We start from the raw sequence: 20,956 nt of genomic DNA on the forward strand, positions 1-20,956 counted from the left end.
AAGACTGTAGGCCATACTTACAGGCTGGGGGCTTTTATGCTGGGAAACGATGACTGAAAAAGATTTAAGCATCAGGGTGGATAGGCAGCTGACCATGAGCTCCCAGTGAGATGCTGTGGCAAAATGAGCTAAAGAGCTAATGTGATCGTGGGACGCATAAACGGGAGTCTTTAGTAGAAGTAGAGAGGTTATGTTACCTCTGTATTTGGCACTGGTGTGACTGCAGTTGGAATACTGTGTCCAGTTCTGGTGCCCACAATTCAAGAAGGATGTTGATAAACTGGAGAGGGGTCAGAGAAGAGCTGCGCAAATGATTAAAGGATTAGAAAACATGCCCTTATAGTGATAGACTGAAGGAGCTCAATCTATTTAGCTTAACAAAGAGAAGATGAAGGCTGATTTGATTACAGTCTAAGAGTATCTACATGAGGAACGAATATTTAATAATGGGCTCTTCAGTCTAGCAGAGAAAGGTATGTAACATGATCCAATGGCTTTTGAAGTTGAAGCTAGACAAATTTAGACTGGAAATAAGGCATACATTTTTGCCAGTGAGGGTAATTAGCTATTAGAACAATTTATCAAGGTGTGTGGTGGACTCTCTATCACTTACAAATTTTAAGTCAAAATTGGCTGTTTTTCTAAAAGATCAGCTATAGGAATTATTTTGGGAAGTTCTCTGACCTGTGTTATCCAGGAGGGCAGACTAGATGATCGTAATGGTCCCTTCTGGCCTTGGAATCTATGAACCGTCAGCCCTGCTTCTTCTGTCTCTCTCTCACAGATTGTGATAAGGAAACTGAGCTGATGGAGGCTTGGGGTCATAGGTCCTTATTGTTGGGCCTGGGAGTCTGGTACCTCAAGGGAACACGTGTGTAGCCTCAAGGGTCAAGAGTTTTCTCAAAGGTTCCATCTTTGGAGCTTAGTGTGCATGCATACTAAGCGTGCATCTGTACTGACAGCACAAAGAACTGCAGTTATAGGTTAAATAACCTTTATTTAAAAACCAGCTCGGTACTTAATTATATAAATGGGCTCATGTGAGCCAGAGTAAAACATCTGTTGTAAGTATGTGTTTGGTTTAGGAAGGGCACACAGTACCTGTAAGAGAATTTAAATGAGTGGAATCCATGTGCCTTGTGCAAAACACACAACCAGTTCTTTGGTTTTAAGTCGTAAAGGGGCATTCAGATCAAAGTTAATCCAACTTTTTTAGATTGTGAATAAACGAACTTTCACAAAACAGAACATGAATAGAAACTTTTCCCTAATGTATTTATTGTGGGGGTGGGTAGTTTTGGGGAGGGCCTGGGAAGAAGTTCTGTGTTTGCAATGAAAGCCTTGCAAGGGAACCAGAAAGCAAAACTGACTCGGCTATTTTCATTGTCCCAAACTCTGATAAATTCAAAAAAGTAAACCAACAGCATCAATAGTGAAAAGTAAATGGATTCGTAAATTTCTTTAACAGAATCTAAGGTGGCTTAATACAAGTGGGAAATTTTTGGGTTTGTTTTTCTATTTGTTTAAAACATGATATTTAAATGGCAGCGTTTTGTCTTGTGGGTGAAAAGGGTACGTTTTCTCCCTCCCTTCGGCCCCAGATTTTCAAAGTAGCAAATGTACTTTTGCACTTTAACTGGCTGCTGGTACATTTAAGTATTATATATTTTTACTATAGTAGTGCCTGGAGGCCCCGTTGTGTTACCCGGAGTTCTTTCAATCCAAAGCTCTTGGTAATTTTTACTCTGTGCGAGGTGGTGTCAGGAAATAAATCAGGGGAGACACAGCCATCTGATTGATAAATGGCTGGCACAAACAGGACAACACGAGTGCTTTCACTTAAAGCTAAACTTTACTTAGTCTCAAGCACTTACACACGTCCGCAACAGGTTAGTAAAACACCCCCAACCCTTGATAATTACCAAAGCTGAGTGTGGCTCTCAAGTGACACAGTGGCAGGCTTCCGGTGGCCAAATCTTCCGTCTGCTGGTGGGGACTGACAGATGTATCCAGAGGGAGAGTCCAAAAAGAGTCCCACTACCTCAGACTTTCTCCCCTTATTTATACATGTCCCTTAAAGAAAACTTGTTAAGTAAGCAGTTTAATGGTCAAGCAAGAGGTTCCTTTTGATTATTGATTAACTAGGAGTGGGTTTTTCCAAAGTTTGCAGCTTTGAGGCCCCAATACACATTCCTGGGGCACATTCTGCTCTTCTAAAATGCATGTATCAGCCACTTCAACACAATTCTTATCAGGAAGGACATGGGGTCAAGCTGCCCTTTCTGTGGCACCCAAAGACCCCCTCCCCTCCTGCCTTGGTTAAGCTAAGCCTGCTGACTTGGCTGCTTTTAGCAATAATCCATAGTGGTTTCAGGCACTTTACTGGTTTGCTGACCTCTCCCCGTACAGTTGGGGGATTGGACCTCCTTGGGTATGTCTACGTAGCTCACAGCAGTGAGCCTCGCAGCCTAGCTCAACAGAGGTGGGCCTCTGAGGCTCCTGCTAGCCCTCTACAAAGAGTTGCATAGACAGCGCTTTGAAGTTGCAGCACAGGCTGGAGCTCAGGCTCTGAAACCCACCCCCTCTCCTTTGGCTTCAGAGCCCAAGCCAAAATGTCTCTGCTGCTGTTTCTAGTGTGGTAACGTGAACCCCAGTCTGCCGACCTGGGCTGGCAGGCTTCCTGCTACGAGCTGTGTAGATACAGCCATTGCGTTAAGTGCTGTACAGACCGGTACGAAGATGACAGACCCTGCCCCACAGAGTTTACAGTTTAGATTCAAGTTCTTGTATTTGGTGCTTATAGCCTTTTACACTGAATATGGATCTCTTTTAAGTGATAGAAGTTTAGAGCCTCACTACCTGTAAGTATTTTGGGCCTTATCCCCCCCCCCCCCCCAGCACCCGCCCCCAGCAGACAAAAAGCAGGTGGAGTGAGCATGTCAGTTGTTCAACATAACTTCTGTTTTGTACTTGCGGATCTTAATGTTTAGAGCAGAGGTGTGTGAGGAGAGGACATGCAGGGTCACGTGCAGCCGCAGATTTCTGCCAGGGTTGATATGTCCTGCCTTGAGCCCTGCTGCATACCACCAGAACCTGTAAATTGTGCACTGCCGCCCCCCCTCCTCCCATCGTCTCTGGTTTAGAGGAAAGAGTATTTCGGTATGAAGTCTTTGGGCAGGGGCTATCATTATCTGTTTGTACAGCATCTTGCAGTATGGTGCCCCAGTCTGATTGGTGTCTAAATACTATCATAATAATCATAATATAGAGTGACAAAGGAGAGATGTAAAAGTATATTTATTTCCCCCATGAATCTACTTTCTGTTAGGCTTATTATTCTTGAAAAGAAGTAATAGCTACAGTTGTGAGAGACCAACCTAGAGGTTTTTCGCAGGAGTGGGTGGGTGAGATTCTGTGGCCTGCGTTGTGCAGGAGGTCAGACTAGATTATCATAATGGTCCCTTCTGACCGTAATATTTATGAATCTATGAATCTTTAGTGTGTAGAATCTGTGATGTCTCTGTTTAGGGAATGTTTTCTGAAAGGCTCTGTGCTCTTCACTATAAAAGAGCTTGGTACTGCTCTCTGTCTTAGAAATCCAGCTGGAAATTATGACGTGAACAATTGCTTCTGGGTATTTTTGTCAGTAAAAATGAAAGAACTCTGAAGACTAGAAATTGCTGTTTGGTGTCTCAGTGACTGGGATTAGTTTCAAGTGTGCCTCACCTGTGCCCAGGTGATCTGAGCCAGCTCATGAATGCAGTGTTGTAGGGATTCAGAAGGGGAAGTGCAGTTTCTTCTGTCTAGCAGAGCTCTATTCTGATAGGTGCACCCATCCAGCAGGATTTGTGTTAATCTTTTGCAGGGTCATAGTATCATTTTCATAGCCATCCCCGTCTGTTTCCACTTCTCATGTTCATCTGTTCCTAGATTGTCCCCATGTGGCAGACAAAAATGGCTGTTCAGTGTCTGTTATAGACCTGCTCAGTCTGCACATCCTTCCCCTCCTGGTAAAGAGGCTCCATGGGAGTGGAACCCATATCATTTTGTTCCTCAGGGATAGGGAGGGGGATACAGGGACTCCTTGCACAGACAAGTGGAACGTGCACCTCCTTTGCAGTATGCTGCGCTCTTCTGAGGATTTGTGCACGGCAATAGGATTGGGGGTGGGGTGGGGTGGGACCAGAATACAGGGTCTGCCTTCAGAGGCTACTCCAGGTACTGATCTTAATAGCTTGTCCAGAGGAGCTTTGAAGCCACCCTGTGGTCTCTAGTCCCCCCGTTCCCCCCCTCCACCCCCAGTCTGGCTTTGAACGGGCCTCTGGAGTTGTCCCTAGGTGAGAATCATAGAATCATAGAATATCAGGGTTGGAAGGGACCCCTGAAGGTCATCTAGTCCAACCCCCTGCTCGAAACAGGACCAATTCCCAGTTAAATCATCCCAGCCAGGGCTTTGTCAAGCCTGACCTTAAAAACCTCTAAGGAAGGAGATTCTACCACCTCCCTAGGTAACGCATTCCAGTGTTTCACCACCCTCTTAGTGAAAAAGTTTTTCCTAATATCCAATCTAAACCTCCCCCACTGCAACTTGAGACCATTACTCCTCGTTCTATCATCTGCTACCATTGAGAACAGTTTAGAGCCATCCTCTTTGGAACCCCCTTTCAGGTAGTTGAAAGCAGCTATCAAATCCCCCCTCATTCTTCTCTTCTGCAGGCTAAACAATCCGAGCTCCCTCAGCCTCTCCTCATAACTCATGTGTTCTAGACCCCTAATCATTTTTGTTGCCCTTCGCTGGACTCTCTCCAATTTATCCACATCCTTCTTGTAGTGTGGGGCCCAAAACTGGACACAGTACTCCAGATGAGGCCTCACCAATGTCGAATAGAGGGGAACGATCACGTCCCTCAATCTGCTCGCTATGCCCCTACTTATACATCCCAAAATGCCATTGGCCTTCTTGGCAACAAGGGCACACTGCTGACTCATATCCAGCTTCTCATCCACTGTCACCCTTAGGTCCTTTTCCGCAGAACTGCTGCCTAGCCATTCGGTCCCTAGTCTGTAGCGGTGCATTGGATTCTTCCATCCTAAGTGCAGGACCCTGCACTTATCCTTATTGAACCTCATCAGATTTCTTTTGGCCCAATCCTCCAATTTGTCTAGGTCCTTCTGTATCCTATCCCTCCCCTCCAGCTTATCTACCACTCCTCCCAGTTTAGTATCATCCGCAAATTTGCTGAGAGTGCAATCCACACCATCCTCCAGATCATTTATGAAGATATTGAACAAAACCGGCCCCAGGACCGACCTTTGGGGCACTCCACTTGATACCGGCTGCCAACTAGACATGGAGCCATTGATCACTACCCGTTGAGCCCGACAATCTAGCCACCTTTCTACCCACCTTATAGTGCATTCATCCAGCCCATACTTCCTTAACTTGCTGACAAGAATACTGTGGGAGACCGTGTCAAAAGCTTTGCTAAAGTCAAGAAACAAGAAGAGAGGTTGTATATTTTCTTTGAAGAGTCTTGCTTGGATGAGCAGCTGCGGAGGTCAGAAAGTGGCTCCAAGCCTGGCTACAGGGTGTAAGTTATATTTTAACCTTTGGTTGCAAATCCTTTAACAAAGTAGAGGAAAAACTCTTTGGAGTTTTCCACTGAATGCATCCGATGAAGTGAGCTGTAGCTCACAAAAGCTTATGGTCAGATAAATTTGTTAGTCTCTAAGGTGCCACAAGTCCTCCTTTTCTTTCTTTGGAGAACCTGATTTCTCTAAAGAACGTACTTTCGTCATGTGGCACAAAGCCGTGTAAAAGAAAGCAGCCCCCATTTTTCCAAGCACAGCACTTCTGCAAGCTTACTCAGGGAGAATATATTCTCCCCACTTACAAACTGATAGTTGTGAAGAGGTTCTAGTTACAAGTTGCATTCTCACAACAACTACCCACCGACCTGTGGTTTGGCTATCGGGTTAGGTTCACCCACTAAGGAGGCAGCAGCATTCCTGATGATGTTGGCACCTCCTCGGCAGATATTAATAGTAGCATGTCCTGGGCGCCTGCTTCACAGTTTAACTGTTAGTTCTCCAGCTCTCTACCCCTCTTCTCCTCGCAGAAGAGACGTTTCTAACACTGACAAATCGATTTATCTGGGTATCAAGAATATCTAGAGTTGTTGTTATGCTTACAAAAAATTTGGAAGGGATATTAAAGCTCATGCTCTGGGGCTTAAGGCAATCCATAACTGTTAGAGATCAGGGTGAGGCCTAATGTGAGGGGCAGATGATCACCTCCACTGCTGCGGAGTTATTGCACCTTCCTCGGAAGAGTCTAGTACTGGCCACTGTTGGAGAGAGGATATTGGACTTGGTGGCCCTTGAATCTGTTCCAGTCTGGCGATTCCTACGATCCTGGGGCACTTCTCTTGCCTTTGAGATCTCTGATTCTTTTGGAAACTCGTTCCTCACCCTCATTTCTCACTGGCCTGCTATAGAGTCCCGGGCAAGCAAGGAACCACTCGCCTTCATGACAGATTCTCTCTCTTTGCTTTGCCTGCAGGCCAGAGGAAGGTACTATGTTTCTCCTCTGAATTTGCTCTTGAGGATTTTGCCTAATCTGAAAGTAACTTCAGTAAGAAACCAACAGCCTGATTTCCCAGAACTGTGCATTTATCTTGCTTGTGCAGTAACAAAGATGATGCATACAGTTAGATGCTTAGCTAGCCACTTGTGCATGGTATGTGACTGCACAGATTAGTCCTGGAGTTTTGCCATTGCCACTCAGTTCTGAAACTCAGGAGGTGGGGATGAGAGCCAATGGCACACTGCAGAGAGCGCTCATCCTGTGGAGGAAGGTATGCTGCAGGAAGCAAGTCCTCTGTCAAAGAGAAGGCAGGCAACTCAGTGTGTGGTCCCATAGAAGGCCATGGGGTTGGTGCCAGCTTGCAGCAATTGTTTCCCACAGCTTCCCACAAAGCACAGCAGCTTTACTTCAGAGAGATGAGCGAGGACTCTAAATTTTCAAGATCCCGTAGGCCTCCATGCCCAGTCCATGAACACTCTCCACGTACATACCCGTCCTCTTCATAAGAAAATATCCAGAGCCACAGACTTGTCTCCGCATTCTGGGTTTTTTTGGGGGTTTTTTCGTTTTTTTTGCTCAATGCCTTGTAATATGTTTACAGTTTTTGTTTTAACCTGATCACTGCTAGAGTACTGAATGTACTCTGATTTGGCACAAGTACGTGTACTTCCTGCATACGCGGAAGGAAGTTGTTTTCCTGGATTTAGAGTGACCCAGATGTCTTTTCAACATGTCAAGTTGACCTTGCGGAGATGTGCGACGACAGGCTGTAATGTGGGAATAGATAGAGGAAGACGAGCTGGGGTGGAAAGATAGATTTGTGAGTCATTGGCATGGAATGATAGGTGAAGCTATGGGAGGGCTGTGATTACCTGGAAAAGAGTAAGGGGCTGAGGGTGGATTCCTGATGAACCCCTACAGAAGTTGAGAGGAGAGGACCGCTACCTATAAAAAGGGAGGCCCTGGAGGGGTGGACAGAGGTAAGAGGAGAACCAGTGAGGGGACAGTAATGGAAGCCAAGGGACAAGAGGATGTTGAGAAAGTGGGTTCTGTCAAGAGTGTCAAAAGCAGCAGAGCAGAGGCTGATGAGGATGGAATAAAGGACTTGCTCTTTGATCAAGAGGAGATGCTTTCATTGGAGTGGTGAGGCTCCAGGATTGAGCAGGTGAGGTGCTCAAGGCAGTGGTTGTAGATGGCGTATTCTGTGAGTTTGGAGGTGAAGAGTAAAAGATGGAGGGGGAAATGAAGTTGAGGGGCTGCTTTATGAGGCTAGGTAACGCACCTGAGGCCATGCCTGTTTTGTCAGGGCAAAGAGCCCAAAGAGTGTGAAGGGTTTTAAATGGTGAGAGTGGGGGTAAGCAGGATGAGGAGGTGGGGGAGGTTAGAAGTGGAGAGCAGATGAGAAACCTACATGTTGGTGACAGAGGATGGAGGAGATCAAAGGTGCATCTTGGAGAGACTCGAGGGATAGTCTGCGTCGAAGAGAGCCGGGTGGAGATTTGGACTGGCAAAAAAAAAAGTCATTAGAATTAACAGATTAAAGGTTGTGAAAGGGGCAAAGGAGGTGAGTAGTAGAGGTCAGAGAGAAAGAACTTGGAAACTGAGATCTTGTGGAAGGAGCAATATTGAGCGAAGAACAGATCAAGCAAGCGGCCATTCTGGTGAGTGGGGCAGTTGATCGAAAGTTGGAGATCAAAAATGGTGAGTTGGTTGGAGGCCAGGGTTTTTCAGATGGGATCTCCACATGGAAGTTGTTGCCACAGCAGAGGATGGGAGATTGACACCTGGATCTTCCTCATTTCCTCTCCTCGCAGTGTTGAAGATGGTGGAACAGAAAAACGAGGAACATAAAGACTATAGCAGCTGTAGCTGTGATGTTCAGCAAGTGAATTACTTCCCCCCATTTTCTTCCTGATTTTGTCCACTCCCATAGCTCAGTAATTTAGATTGTAAATTCATCTGTGCTGGGATTGTCTCATTTTATTTGTAAGGCACTACGTACACCTGCTGTGCTGTATACGTAACTGGTTCTGAAATCATCTTTTCCGCATTTATTTCTGATAGTTGGGTGGCCTGAGAGCCCCACCCATAATATATTTTTCCATGTGTGGGGCTTGAGGGGAGTGACCAGGTAATGTCCTACATGGAATTATCATGTCTGCGATTTCCAGTATCCTCTGACAGCTTTTTAATGCCAATCCGAGGAATGCTTTTCAAGCCACAGTGAAAATCTTGTAATTTGGGTGGGTAATATGGAACACCACAAAATAAAACCACAAACAACCTATGTGGAACAGTACCTTGTGCCTTGAGAATTATATTGGGGGGGCATAGCTACAGTTTCAGTGATAAATGGGAAAGTATGTCCTTTCCCTGTGTTTATATCCTAAGCCTGGCTGTGGTCACAATTGGTCTACATTACAAAAGTCATCACACGCTTTAGCATGATTCTCGGTTTCTTCTCAAGTATTAGAAAAGCTGCGTAAATGGATTTCTGTACCTGGTAGCATGTTGTCCCACTGCTGGGTCACAGGGCAACTCTGAAATCACTGCTACTAAGAGTATGTCCACACTGCTCACATTACAGCATGGCCACGCTGTGATGTGGGCAGTGTAGACACACCTTATTGCTGGGGGTCAGCTCTCCCAGCGATTTAAAAAACAAAACACCACCACCCCGAATGAGTGGTGCGCTCCCGGCGAGAAAGTGCTGTTTATACTGGTGCTTTTCAGGCTAAAACTTTTGTCACTCGGGGGTGTTTTTTTGCTCTCCTGAGCAACTAAAATTTTAGCGCTGAAAGTAGCAGTGTAGATACAGCCGTAAAAAAGAAAACTGGTGGTTCTTTGATGTCCTTGGTGTATTCCCATTTGTGTTGCTGAGCCAAGGGGCCCTTCTAGAAGGACAGTACTGGTTAGTACTGCACAAGCTACCGGCAGGCACTGGATGTTTGGAGCAGAGGGTTGAAAAGGCCTACGTAACTCCAGTTTCTTCCTTTGGGTGGCTAGCTGCAGATGTAGGGCCTGTCGCTCTCTGTGCACAGACTGACTTTTGGTGTGTGTCAGATAGAGGACGTATCAGATATTAAACTGGTAAGAACAGATACTACACTTGATCTTAATAGTTCAGCTAAATTGTGCCATAGCACGCTAAATATTTCTAGTGATCCAGAGATCAGTTAGCTATGGCAGATCCACTTTGTAAGGATCTGGTTAAGGTCAGGTTTAAGTGGTATGCATCATACTCCTTCATGTTCCCTTAGGTTGAATCACACACTCGCTGTTTGTTTTGCCTGCGGGAACCACATTCCCTGGATTGCTGCCTGGATGTAATTGTGACTTGGGCCTGTACCAACAGCAAGCGGAGTGGAGGCTCAATGTCTTCTTCACAGCAAAGGCCTTATGAGCCAAGTCTCTGGATCTGGCATCAGCTCAGCATCATAAGAATGGTCATGTTAATTCAGACCAATGGTCCATCTAGCCCAGTATCCTGTCTTCTGACAGCAGCCAGTGCCAGATCCTTCGGAGGGAATGAAGAGATCAGGGCAATTAGCGAGTGATCCATCCCCTGTCATCCAGTCCCAGCTTTTGGCAGTCGGAGGTGTAGGGACACCCAGAGCATGGATTTGCCCCCCTACCATCTTGGCTAATAGCCACTAATGGACCTATCCTCCATGAACTTACCTCATTCTCTTTTGAACCCTGTTATAGTGTTGCCTTCGCATCATCTCTGACAGCGAGTTCCACATGTTGGGTGAACAAGTACTTCCTTATGTTTTAAACCAGCTGCCTGTTAATTTAAGTGGTGACCCCTGGTTCTTGTGTTATGTGAAGGGGTAAATAACACTTCCTTATTTACTTTCTCCACACTATTCATGATTTTATAGACCTCTGTTGTATTCCTCCTTCATCGTCTTTTCTAAGCTGAACAGTCCTAGCCTTTTTACTCTCTCCTCCTGTGGAAGCTGTTCCATAAACCTCATCATTTGTGTTGCTCTTCTCTTTATATTTACCAATTCTAATGTATCTTTTTTGAGATGGGATGACCAAGAGGTGTGGGCATACCATGGATTTATATAGTGATATCATGACATTTTCTATCTTCTGTATCCTTTTCCTAATGATTCCTAACTTTGTTAGTTTTTTTTTTTGACTGCCATTGCATAATGAGCAGTTGTTTTCAGAGAACTATCCATGATGACTCCAAAATCTTCTTTGAATGGTAACAGCTAATTTAGACCCCATCATTTTGTATATATAGTTGGGATTATTTTTTCTAGTGTGCATTACTTTGCATTTATCAACGTTGAATTTCATCTGCCATTTTGTTGTTCTGCCTCTGTGAAGGGATTCACAAAAAGAAAAGGAGTACTTGTGGCACCTTAGAGACTAACCAGTTTATTTGAGCATGAGCTCACGAAAGCTCATGCTCAAATAAATTGGTTAGTCTCTAAGGTGCCACAAGTACTCCTTTTCTTTTTGCGAATACAGACTAACACGGCTGTTACTCTGAAACCTGTGAAGGGATTGAGTAGGCTGCCTTGGGCTTCAAAGCTGGGCAAGTTGGGAACTTGCTACCAGATTATCATGCTTGTAGTTCTGAAATCTGTGACTGCTACCAAGCAGAAGCATTGAAGACCCAAGAACCAAGGCATCAGCATAGATGTGCTAAGGCTGACTTCAGCTTTTAAATGAACTTAAAAGACTTTTCATCAGAAACTGTAGAACATTGGTAAGGGATGCAAAAGGACACAAGGAGATGGCCAGCGGAGTCAAGGACAATAAAGAATAGGGTTCTTTTAAGTATATTGGGAACAAAAAGGAGTCCTAATAGTGATACTAGCCCAGTTCTTGATGGAAATGGTAGAACTGTCAATAATGCAGGAATGTTCAATAAATATTTCTGTGCGGTATTTGTGAAAAAGGTAAATAATATAAACAAAGGATCATTAAATACTTTCCATTTCAACAGTAACTGATGAGAAGGTTAAACAGCAGCTATTAAAGTTAGACATTAAAAATCAGCAGGTCTGGATAACTTGCATTCAAGAATTTTAAAAGATCTGTGGAGGAGCTCTCTGGACTGTTAATGTTGATTCTCAGTAAATCTTGGAATACTGCAGAAGTTCCAGAGGACTGGAAGAATGTTGTTACAGTATTTTAAAAAGGGTAAAATGGACAACCTATATAATTATAGCCCTGTTCAGTGTGACTTAAATCATGAGCAAAATAATGGAACAGCTGATATGGGACTCAAGTATAAAGAATTAAAAGGGTAATATAATGTCAGACAGGATAGGGTTTATGGAAATGTATTTGTATTATCATAGCACCCTAGAGCCAAGCCCCAGTCATAGATAAAAAAAAACGAGGGTCCATGTGGCACTTTAGAGACTAACAAATTTATTTGGGCATAAGCTTTTGTTGGCTAGAACCCTCTTCATTGGATGAATGGAGTGAAAATACAGGAGCAGGTATAAATATGTGAAAGGTTTGGGGGTTGCTTTACCAAGTCTGAGGTCAGTCTAACGAGTTAAATCAATTAACAGCAGGATACCAAAGGAGGAAAAATAACTTTTGAAGTGCTAAGAGAGTGGCCCATTACAGACAGTTGACAAGAAGGTGTGAGTAACAGTAGGGAGAAATTAGTATTGGGGAAATTAAGTTTAGGTTTTGTAATGACCCAACCACTCCCAGTCTCTATTCGGGCCTAATGTGATGGTATCCAGTTTGCAAATTAATTCCAGTTCTGCAGCTTCACATTGGAGTCTGTTTTTGAAGTTTTTTTTGTTGAAGAATTGCCACTTTTAGATCTGTTGTTGAGTGACCAGAGAGATTGAAGTGTTCTCCTACTGGTTTTTGAATGTTATGATTCCTGATGAAACCAGTCATGGATCAAGACTCCCTTATGCTAGGTGCTGTACAAACACAGAACAAAGAGACTGTCCTTGCCCTCAAAGAGCTTACAATCTAAGTACAAGACAAGAGACAACAAATGAATAGACAGACCCACGGGGGGCCGGGGGGCAAGTAGTTTATTTTTGATCTTGTCCAACTGGATATCTTTTTGTGAAGATTACACTTTTGTTTGATAATGGTAATAGTGTTGATGTAATATACTTAGACTTCTGCAAGGTGTTTGACTTGGTACCTCACAACATTTTGCTTAAGAAGATAGAACAATACAAAGTCAATATGTAACATATTAAATCGTTCAAAAACTTGTTAACAGTTGATAGGTCTCAAGATGCAGTTGTAAACACGAAATCATCTAGTGGGTTTCTGCAGAGTTTGATTCTTGGCCCTGTGCTTTTTAATATTTTTATAAATGATGTGGAAGAAAGTAAAATTATTACTGAAAGTTTGCAGATGGCCCAAAGATTGGGGGAGTGGTAAATAATGGAGAAGACAGGTCATGATATAGAGCAATCTGGATTGCTTGGTAAGCAGGGCATAAGCAAATAATATACAGTTCAGTATGGCCACGTGTCAGATTGTACGTCTAGGAACAAAGATGCAGGCCTTCCTTACAGGCTGGGGGACTCTATCCTGGGAAGAAGAGACTCTGAAAAAGGCCGGGGTGGGGCATGGTAGATAATTGGCTGAACATGAGCTCCCAGTATGACGTTGAAGTCAAAAGGGCTAATGCCATCCTTGGATGTATAAGAGGAAATCTCAAGTAGCAGTAGGGTGAGTATATTGCCTCTGTATTTGGCACTGATGCAACCATTACTGAAATATTGTGTCCAGGTCTGATGTCCGCAATTCCAGAATGAGGGTGAAAAATTAGAGAGGATTCAGAGAAGTGACTGGAAGACATACCTTTATAATGAGAGATTCAAGGAGCTCAATCTATGTAATTTAACAGAAATCTGACAAGCCCGCTATTATTATTCTAGCACACAAAGGTATAAAAAAGTCCAATGACCGGAAGCTGAAGCTAGACAAATTCAGACTAGAAATAAAGTGCAAATTTTGAACAGTGAGGGTAATTTAACCATTTGGAACAACTTACTCCAAGGGTTGTGGTGGATTCTCTATCACTGAAAATTTTTTAAATCCATATTGGATGATTTTCTAAAAGATCTGCTTTGGTTCAACCACAGCTATTGGATTTGAGCAGGGATTAATTCAGGGAAGTTCTGTGGTCTGTGTTATGCTGGAGGTCAGACTAGATTATCACAATGATCCTTTTGGTCTTAAAAGCTGTGAATCAGTGCCAGGTATTTTCAGAATGCCAAAGAAGGTTGGCAGACTGCATCCTATCTACTTGACATTTGCATAACATCCCTGTAGCAATGGCAGCTATTGCTTACATGGAAAAGTAGAATCGGGAAAGGCTATAGTGTGTTATATGTTTCAACTTCTAAAAAATGCAATTGAACAGCTGGAAGCAAAGAGGGAAAAGCCAACACTATGTGATCAGCCATATCTCTGGGGACACCAGTAAGCGCTTCATGAGTCACAGTGTGAGTGAATCTGTCCTTGGTCTCTAATGAGAATCTCCATATTTCCTAATGGTATTGTCAGGCCTGCAATGTCAGGAAGACCCTTATCCTGTATTCTGACCAAGTCACTCTACCTCTTGGCTTCGACACAGACTACTTCTGCGCTGATTCACTCTGTAGAAGTGCAAAGTGATTCTCCTGCGCTCTAGAAAGCCAGTCAATGTGAAAGGTTACTCTCAGAAGTGGAGAAAGTTTTCCTCTGTGGGCAGTGGATAACAATCTATGTTCCGCCTCCATATCTTCTCGTTTGGGCTATTCGCTCAGCGTCGTCTTGTCTTCAGTCGAGCTGCACCTGTCTGCCATCTCAGCATGTCACTTGCAGTGGATGGTTCTGCGACCTCCAGTTGCCTGACAACCTCCGGATTTTGAAAGGGCTGGTTGTTGTCTTCTGAAGGTTAGAGGATCTGTCGTGACATGGAACCTTGACTTGGTGCTGACAAAGATGAGGGATTCAGCTTTAGAGTTCTTGGGCTACTGCTCCTTATTCCTCCTAGTGTTAAAATCAGCATTACTAATCTGGGGGAGGAGTGCGTTGTGTGCTTCAAGGGTTGAGCCTCCTTTCTCCTCATTCCAGGGGGATGAACTTGCTCTGTATCCTCATCCTGAGTTCTTGCTAAAAGCAGTGTCCGAATTTCATCTATCTCAAGTGGTTTATTTCCCAGATTCCTCCTGTAACCTCACTCCATATCCAAGGTGCCCAGAGAAATGTGTGTTTCTATTTTGGATGGGGATAAAACAATTAGGAATAGATTTCTTGTAACCTTTGGATGATCGGTGGAAGGGAGATGCCACTTCCATTCAGCACCTGCCTAAGTGAATTAGGCTGTACGTCAAAAATAATGTACCTTAGCGAGGGTGACAGCACCTGCGTGACTTAGTGCTCACTTTACTGGAGCTGAGATAACATGAAATCCCTGTGAAATGTTTCCATCATAGAAATCTGCAAGGCTAATCACTGGGGTTCTAATCACATATTTGTGCAGCACTACTCTCTTAACTTTGGCATCTTGATCTTATACTATGAGAGAGCAGTTCTGTGATCCATGATTAGTTAGAACTCATCAGCCTACCTTCCCTGAGGGCTGAACTGCTGGCTAGACTCACACAAGCAGGACAACGCAGAGGCTGCCGTGGAGTGAAGATTAAGGTTACTTATGAGAAATGGTGGCTATTTTAAGAATGTTGCCTCTGCATAGTCTCACTGCTCATCTACCTTCCCCTCTTCGTATGAGTTCTGCTTACACAACGCTCTGGGGGTTAGTGGTAGGAAATGAGGGAGTGGGGACTGCGCAGTCCTTTATAACCTCACCTCTGACCGACTGGTGCTGCAAGAGGCTGCTGGTGCCGTCCAGACAGGCTCCCGAAGGGTTCTACCGCAGCAGCCCGGAGGAGTACATCCCACAAGCATGAATGTGTAGAGACACCAGTTGCAGTAATACTAACTGTATTTTTCTGAGCTTGATTAGGGTAAATGTTAGCACACTGGTGGCACCCCAAGACCCCTGCCAGAATTAGGGCCCATTGTGCTTGGAGCTGTACAACCATAGAAACAGCCAATCTCTGCCCCAGAGGGCTTGCAATTAATTGCATTGTGCTGTACTATAATACAAGGCCTCACTACATAAAAGGCCATTGTTTATAAGGCTATGTCCGATGCCCTTGCATTATGATTAAATATGTCTTAACTTTCTTATTTTAGGCCAGAAATCTTCATACAGGAGAGTTGGCTGCTGTAAAAATTATCAAGTTAGAGCCAGGTAAGTTTTGCATTCTTTCCCAGTACTGTTGGGAGGCACGTACTCTGTCACTAAACACTGCCATTTCCCCTGTATATTTGTGTTCACACAGCAGTAATAGGGCATTTGCATTTTATTACCATTCGCTGAAAAAATGGTGGTTGCAGTAGTTTCAGTGGTTTGGTTTCAGGAAACGCTGCAGAATTATTTAAAGCATGGTACACAATTACCTTTGGTTATTTCCTTTTTGTTGTTTCTCCTTCTTTCTTGTCTGTTTTATCTATCAGCTATTAATTTATAACGGTATGGTTTGTTTTATTAGTTTAAAGGCAAGAGGCATTTCTCCCCTCCCCCCCATAAATTGTTACAGAATAGCCTGTACATTAATGTCTGTTTACAGAGCTAGTGTTCAAACCTCTCCTGCAGGCACAACCCCCCCTCCCCCCCACAAATACTCTATGGGAGAGGCAGAGAGGAACAGGCAGTGTTGCTGCCTTCCATCTCTCTTGTCCTTTCCCTCTTGTCCCTCACCTCCACCAAGCTTCCTGCTAGGGATGCTTTTCTGGGCAGCGATGACTTCCTGTCCCAGTTCCTTTGATTGCAGCCTCCTCGGTTCCCATGGTCTGTGTGAGTCATTGTGTGAGAGCGGAGAGGTAAGGGGGAGTGCAAGTTCAGATTGAGGGAATTGGCTAATACCCATCTAGCTGTGTTAGGAAAGACCGTCTCTCTCACCCCTGCATGTTAATGTGCTGCCATTTTTCTATCCTGGGCTGATGAGAGCGCTGTAGATTTTCTCCTATCACCACCCTATCCCGGTGCAGGAGAAGATAAGTCATTGCCCAGGATACCTGTTGATCTGAAGACTGACCTTGAAGTCCTGCAAGGAGAGGTGAAATCAGGAAGGGTGTCCACAATGGAAATTGGGATGAGACAATTAACCTGTTCCTGGAGTGTGAGAGAATTCCAACTCCTCTCCCAAAATGTAATCTGTATCACCTCTGAGTGCGCAGTGTTAATATCCCACTTTTTGCTCCCCTCTTCATTTTCAAATCCCTCCTTATAATTATCTTCCACGTATCCTTTCTGTGTTTGTCACTCTACAACTTGCTCAGCCTGATCTCTTGCCCCATGTTTTGTGTGGGATGCAGGACCTTCTTTGCTGAAAGCTGCAACTCTGCAATGTGCTGTTCCCTTACACCAAAGTGTTTTTGTGGCCTTCAGGGAAGGAGTACAGACTTTAGAGGGGTGATGGGAGGGAGCCGGGGAGTGAGTGTGTGTGTGTGTGACACAGAGAGAGAGAGCACATGCTCGTGCTAGTGAGTAAGATGTGGATTTTATGTTTGTTTCCTGGATTTTTTTTTTTTTTAACTGCAAGGTACCCACAAGTTGTGAGCAATGGATATCTAGAAATTAAAATGTATTTGTCTGCAGAACCCATCTTAAAAATCAATAAGGCCTTCTTGAAGGTCAGGCTAGATGGTCAAGATGGCATTTGTTCACACAACGCACAGTCAACCTGTGGAACTCCTTGCCAGAGGTTGTTGTGAAGGCCAAGACTATAACAGCGTTTAAAAAAGAACTAGATAAATTCATGGAGGATAGATCCATCAATGGCTATTAGCTAGGATGGGTAGGGATGGTATCTGTAGCCACTGTTTGCCAGAAGCTGGGAATGGGCAACGGGATGGATCACTTGATGATTTTCTGTTGATTCCCTGTGAAACACCTGGCATTGGCCGCTGTTGGAAGACAGGATACTGGGATAGCTGGACCTTTGGTCTGATCCAGTATGGCCGTTCTTTATGTCCTTCTGACCTTAAGGTCTGAGTCTTCTGCAAATGCAGCCCAGCGCATGTCTGACTAGGTTTGGATGATTAGAACTCTATTCTAATGGCTGTGGCTCTGACTCAGCCCCTGCATCGTTTTACATAAACACCTTAATTCTAGTAGTCGCACTCTCGGAGCCCATTTATCCCAAACTAGAGCTAATTACCTGCTTAGATATTGGAGAGGTAGAGAACTGGGACCCAGGAGACCTGGGTCCTTTTCCCAGTTTTGTTTCTGTCTTGCTGTGTCACCTTGAACAAGTCACTTCACCTTTCTGTGCCTCTTGTCCTCTCAACTCTTGCTGATTTCTCTGTTCAAACTGTAAGCTCTTTGGCATAGGGACGGTCTCATACTTTGTGTCTATACAGTGCCCAGCACAATGGAGGCTTGACCTCAGTTGGGGCCTCCAGTTATGTGCTGCTACTCGCAATTGTTCATTGGCAAAATAGGAAGTTCTTGTTTACACATGTAAAATGCAGCTAGGGCTCTTTCTAATTATGTGATGTTAAAGGAGAGGAAAACAGAGTCAACGTTAGTTTATACATAGATTCTGGTCAGCTTTATCCACCCACGTTTTCTTTTAGATAATACATCAAGAGGCAGTAAATCTTTCTTCCGACACCCTCTGCTGATGTACCCTAAATCGTAACCTCAGCTGGGGGCGTCACACTTACTGCAGAGAACAGGTTCTGCTTTCAAACACAAGGCCTGTGGATTGGCAGATGAGGCCCAACAGGTACTGCCAGCCTGTAGTGAGAGAGTTAAAGGCCAAATTTCAGAGTAACAGCCGTGTTAGTCTGTATCCGCAAAAAGAACAGGAGGACTTGTGGCACCTTAGAGACTAACAAATTTGTTTGAGCATAAGCTTTCGTGGGCTACAGCCCACTTCATCGGATGCATGCAGTGGAAAATACAGTAGGACGATTTTATATACACAGAGAACATGAAATAATGGGTGTTACCATGTACACTGTAATGAGAGTGATCAGTTAAGGTGAGCTAATACCAGCAAGAGAGAAAAAAAACCTTTTGTAGTGATGATCAAGATGGGCCGTTTCCAGCAGTTGATAAGAACGTGTGAGGAACAGTAGGGGGGAAAAATAAACATGGGGAAATAGTTTTACTTTGTGTAATGACACATCCACTCCCAGTCTTTATTCAAGCCTAATGTAATGGTGTCCAGTTTGCAAATTAATTCCAGTTCAGCAGTCTCTCGTTGGAGTCTGTTTTTGAAGGTTTTTTTGGTGTAATATTGCGACTTTTAGTTTCCGGTATAGGGTGGTGTTTATGTGACCATTGTTTATGTGCTTATTAGGACTGTAGTGTCCAGGGAGTGGATGTCTTGTGTGGACTGGTCCAGGCTGAGGTTGATGGTGGGATGGAAATTGTTGAAATCATGGTGGAATTCCTCAAGGGCTTCTGTTCCATGGTCCAGATGATGATGGTATCATCAATGTAGCGCTAGTAGAAGGCAGGGCAATGTTTTTTATGGAGAAGAGAGGGGTGGATTCAGCCTACTATGAATGCAGTAAAACTGTCCCCCTTGAGCCCTTAGGTTTCTGCTCCTGATCCAAATGAAATAGACCAGATGGTTGTATGTTTTTATGTGCTGCTTGGAAAGCTGTGAGGCAGGGACTTAATCCTCTGTTGTTAGAGGGAGGTGTGGGGAGGGAAAGAACCTTCAGAAGCTAGGGATTGTCCCTGCCTGTGCACTTCACTTTGAGTAGCAGAGTGAAACATACAACCAGGTGACCCATTTCACTGCTGCTTACAATACTACTGTAATTAGCAATGGTGATTATAGCTTTGTAAATTTCACTGTACTGCTAGCCTGACTTGCCTCAGGCAAGTGACTTCTATTCAAGTTTTTTAGATGAGTTTTTTTAGTCAGCTCCCAGACTGCTGCGCTGGGCATCACAAAATGGGGAAGAGATGGCCAGCCCTCTGTGGAGATAGAGGTGGTTAGGGACTATTTAGAAAAGCTGGACGTGCACAAGTCCATGGGGCCGGACGAGTTGCATCCGAGAGTGCTGAAGGAATTGGCGGCTGTGATTGCAGAGCCATTGGCCATTATCTTTGAAAACTCGTGGCGAACGGGGGAAGTCCCGGATGACTGGAAAAAGGCTAATGTAGTGCCAATCTTTAAAAAAGGGAAGAAGGAGGATCCTGGGAACTACAGGCCAGTCAGCCTCACCTCAGTCCCTGGAAAAATCATGGAGCAGGTCCTCAAAGAATCAATCCTGAAGCACTTGCATGAGAGGAAAGTAATCAGGAACAGCCAGCATGGATTCACCAAGGGAAGGTCATGCCTGACTAATCTAATCGCCTTTTACGATGAGATTACTGGTTCTGTGGATGAAGGGAAAGCAGTGGATGTATTGTTTCTAGACTTTAGCAAAGCTTTTGACACGGTCTCCCACAGTATTCTTGTCAGCAAGTTAAGGAAGTATGGGCTGGATGAATGCACTATAAGGTGGGTAGAAAGGTGGCTAGATTGTCGGGCTCAACGGGTAGTGATCAATGGCTCCATGTCTAGTTGGCAGCCGGTATCAAGTGGAGTGCCCCAAGGGTCGGTCCTGGGGCCGGTTTTGTTCAATATCTTCATAAATGATCTGGAGGATGGTGTGGATTGCACTCTCAGCAAATTTGCGGATGATACTAAACTGGGAGGAGTGGTAGATAAGCTGGAGGGGAGGGATAGGATACAGAAGGACCTAGACAAATTGGAGGATTGGGCCAAAAGAAATCTGATGAGGTTCAATAAGGATAAGTGCAGGGTCCTGCACTTAGGATGGAAGAATCCAATGCACCGCTACAGACTAGGGACCGAATGGCTAGGCAGCAGTTCTGCGGAAAAGGACCTAAGGGTGACAGTGGACGAGAAGCTGGATATGAGTCAGCAGTGTGCCCTTGTTGCCAAGAAGGCCAATGGCATTTTGGGATGTATAAGTAGGGGCAGAGCGAGCAGATTGAGGGACGTGATCGTTCCCCTCTATTCGACATTGGTGAGGCCTCATCTGGAGTACTGTGTCCAGTTTTGGGCCCCACACTTCAAGAAGGATGTGGATAAATTGGAGAGAGTCCAGCGAAGGGCAACAAAAATGATTCCGGGTCTGGAACACATGAGTTATGAGGAGAGGCTGAGGGAGCTGGGATTGTTTAGCCTGCAGAAGAGAAGAATGAGGGGGGATTTGATAGCTGCTTTCAACTACCGGAAAGGAGGTTCCAAAGAGGATGGCTCTAGACTGTTCTCAATGGTAGATGACAGAACGAGGAGTAATGGTCTCAAGTTGCAGTGGGGG

General features: G+C 44.5%; 1 protein-coding gene across 4 annotated transcripts in view; it reads left to right on the forward strand.

Moving 5' to 3' along the window:
• The window catches only part of MAP4K5 (mitogen-activated protein kinase kinase kinase kinase 5), an 89,421-nt gene that overhangs the window by 11,048 nt on the left and 57,417 nt on the right, over nt 1-20,956 (forward strand). For 3 of the 4 annotated variants that reach the window (XM_073350194.1, XM_073350196.1, XM_073350197.1), the window contains exon 3: nt 15,791-15,848. The exons of the other annotated variant lie outside the window; for it this stretch is intronic. In XM_073350194.1, the coding sequence (XP_073206295.1) occupies nt 15,791-15,848 (58 nt within the window). The remainder of the gene's footprint in view (nt 1-15,790; nt 15,849-20,956) is intronic. 4 annotated transcript variants of the gene reach the window in all.

The sequence above is a fragment of the Lepidochelys kempii genome, chromosome 6, assembly GCF_965140265.1.
Source record: "Lepidochelys kempii isolate rLepKem1 chromosome 6, rLepKem1.hap2, whole genome shotgun sequence".
Classification (NCBI taxonomy): Eukaryota; Metazoa; Chordata; order Testudines; family Cheloniidae; genus Lepidochelys; species Lepidochelys kempii.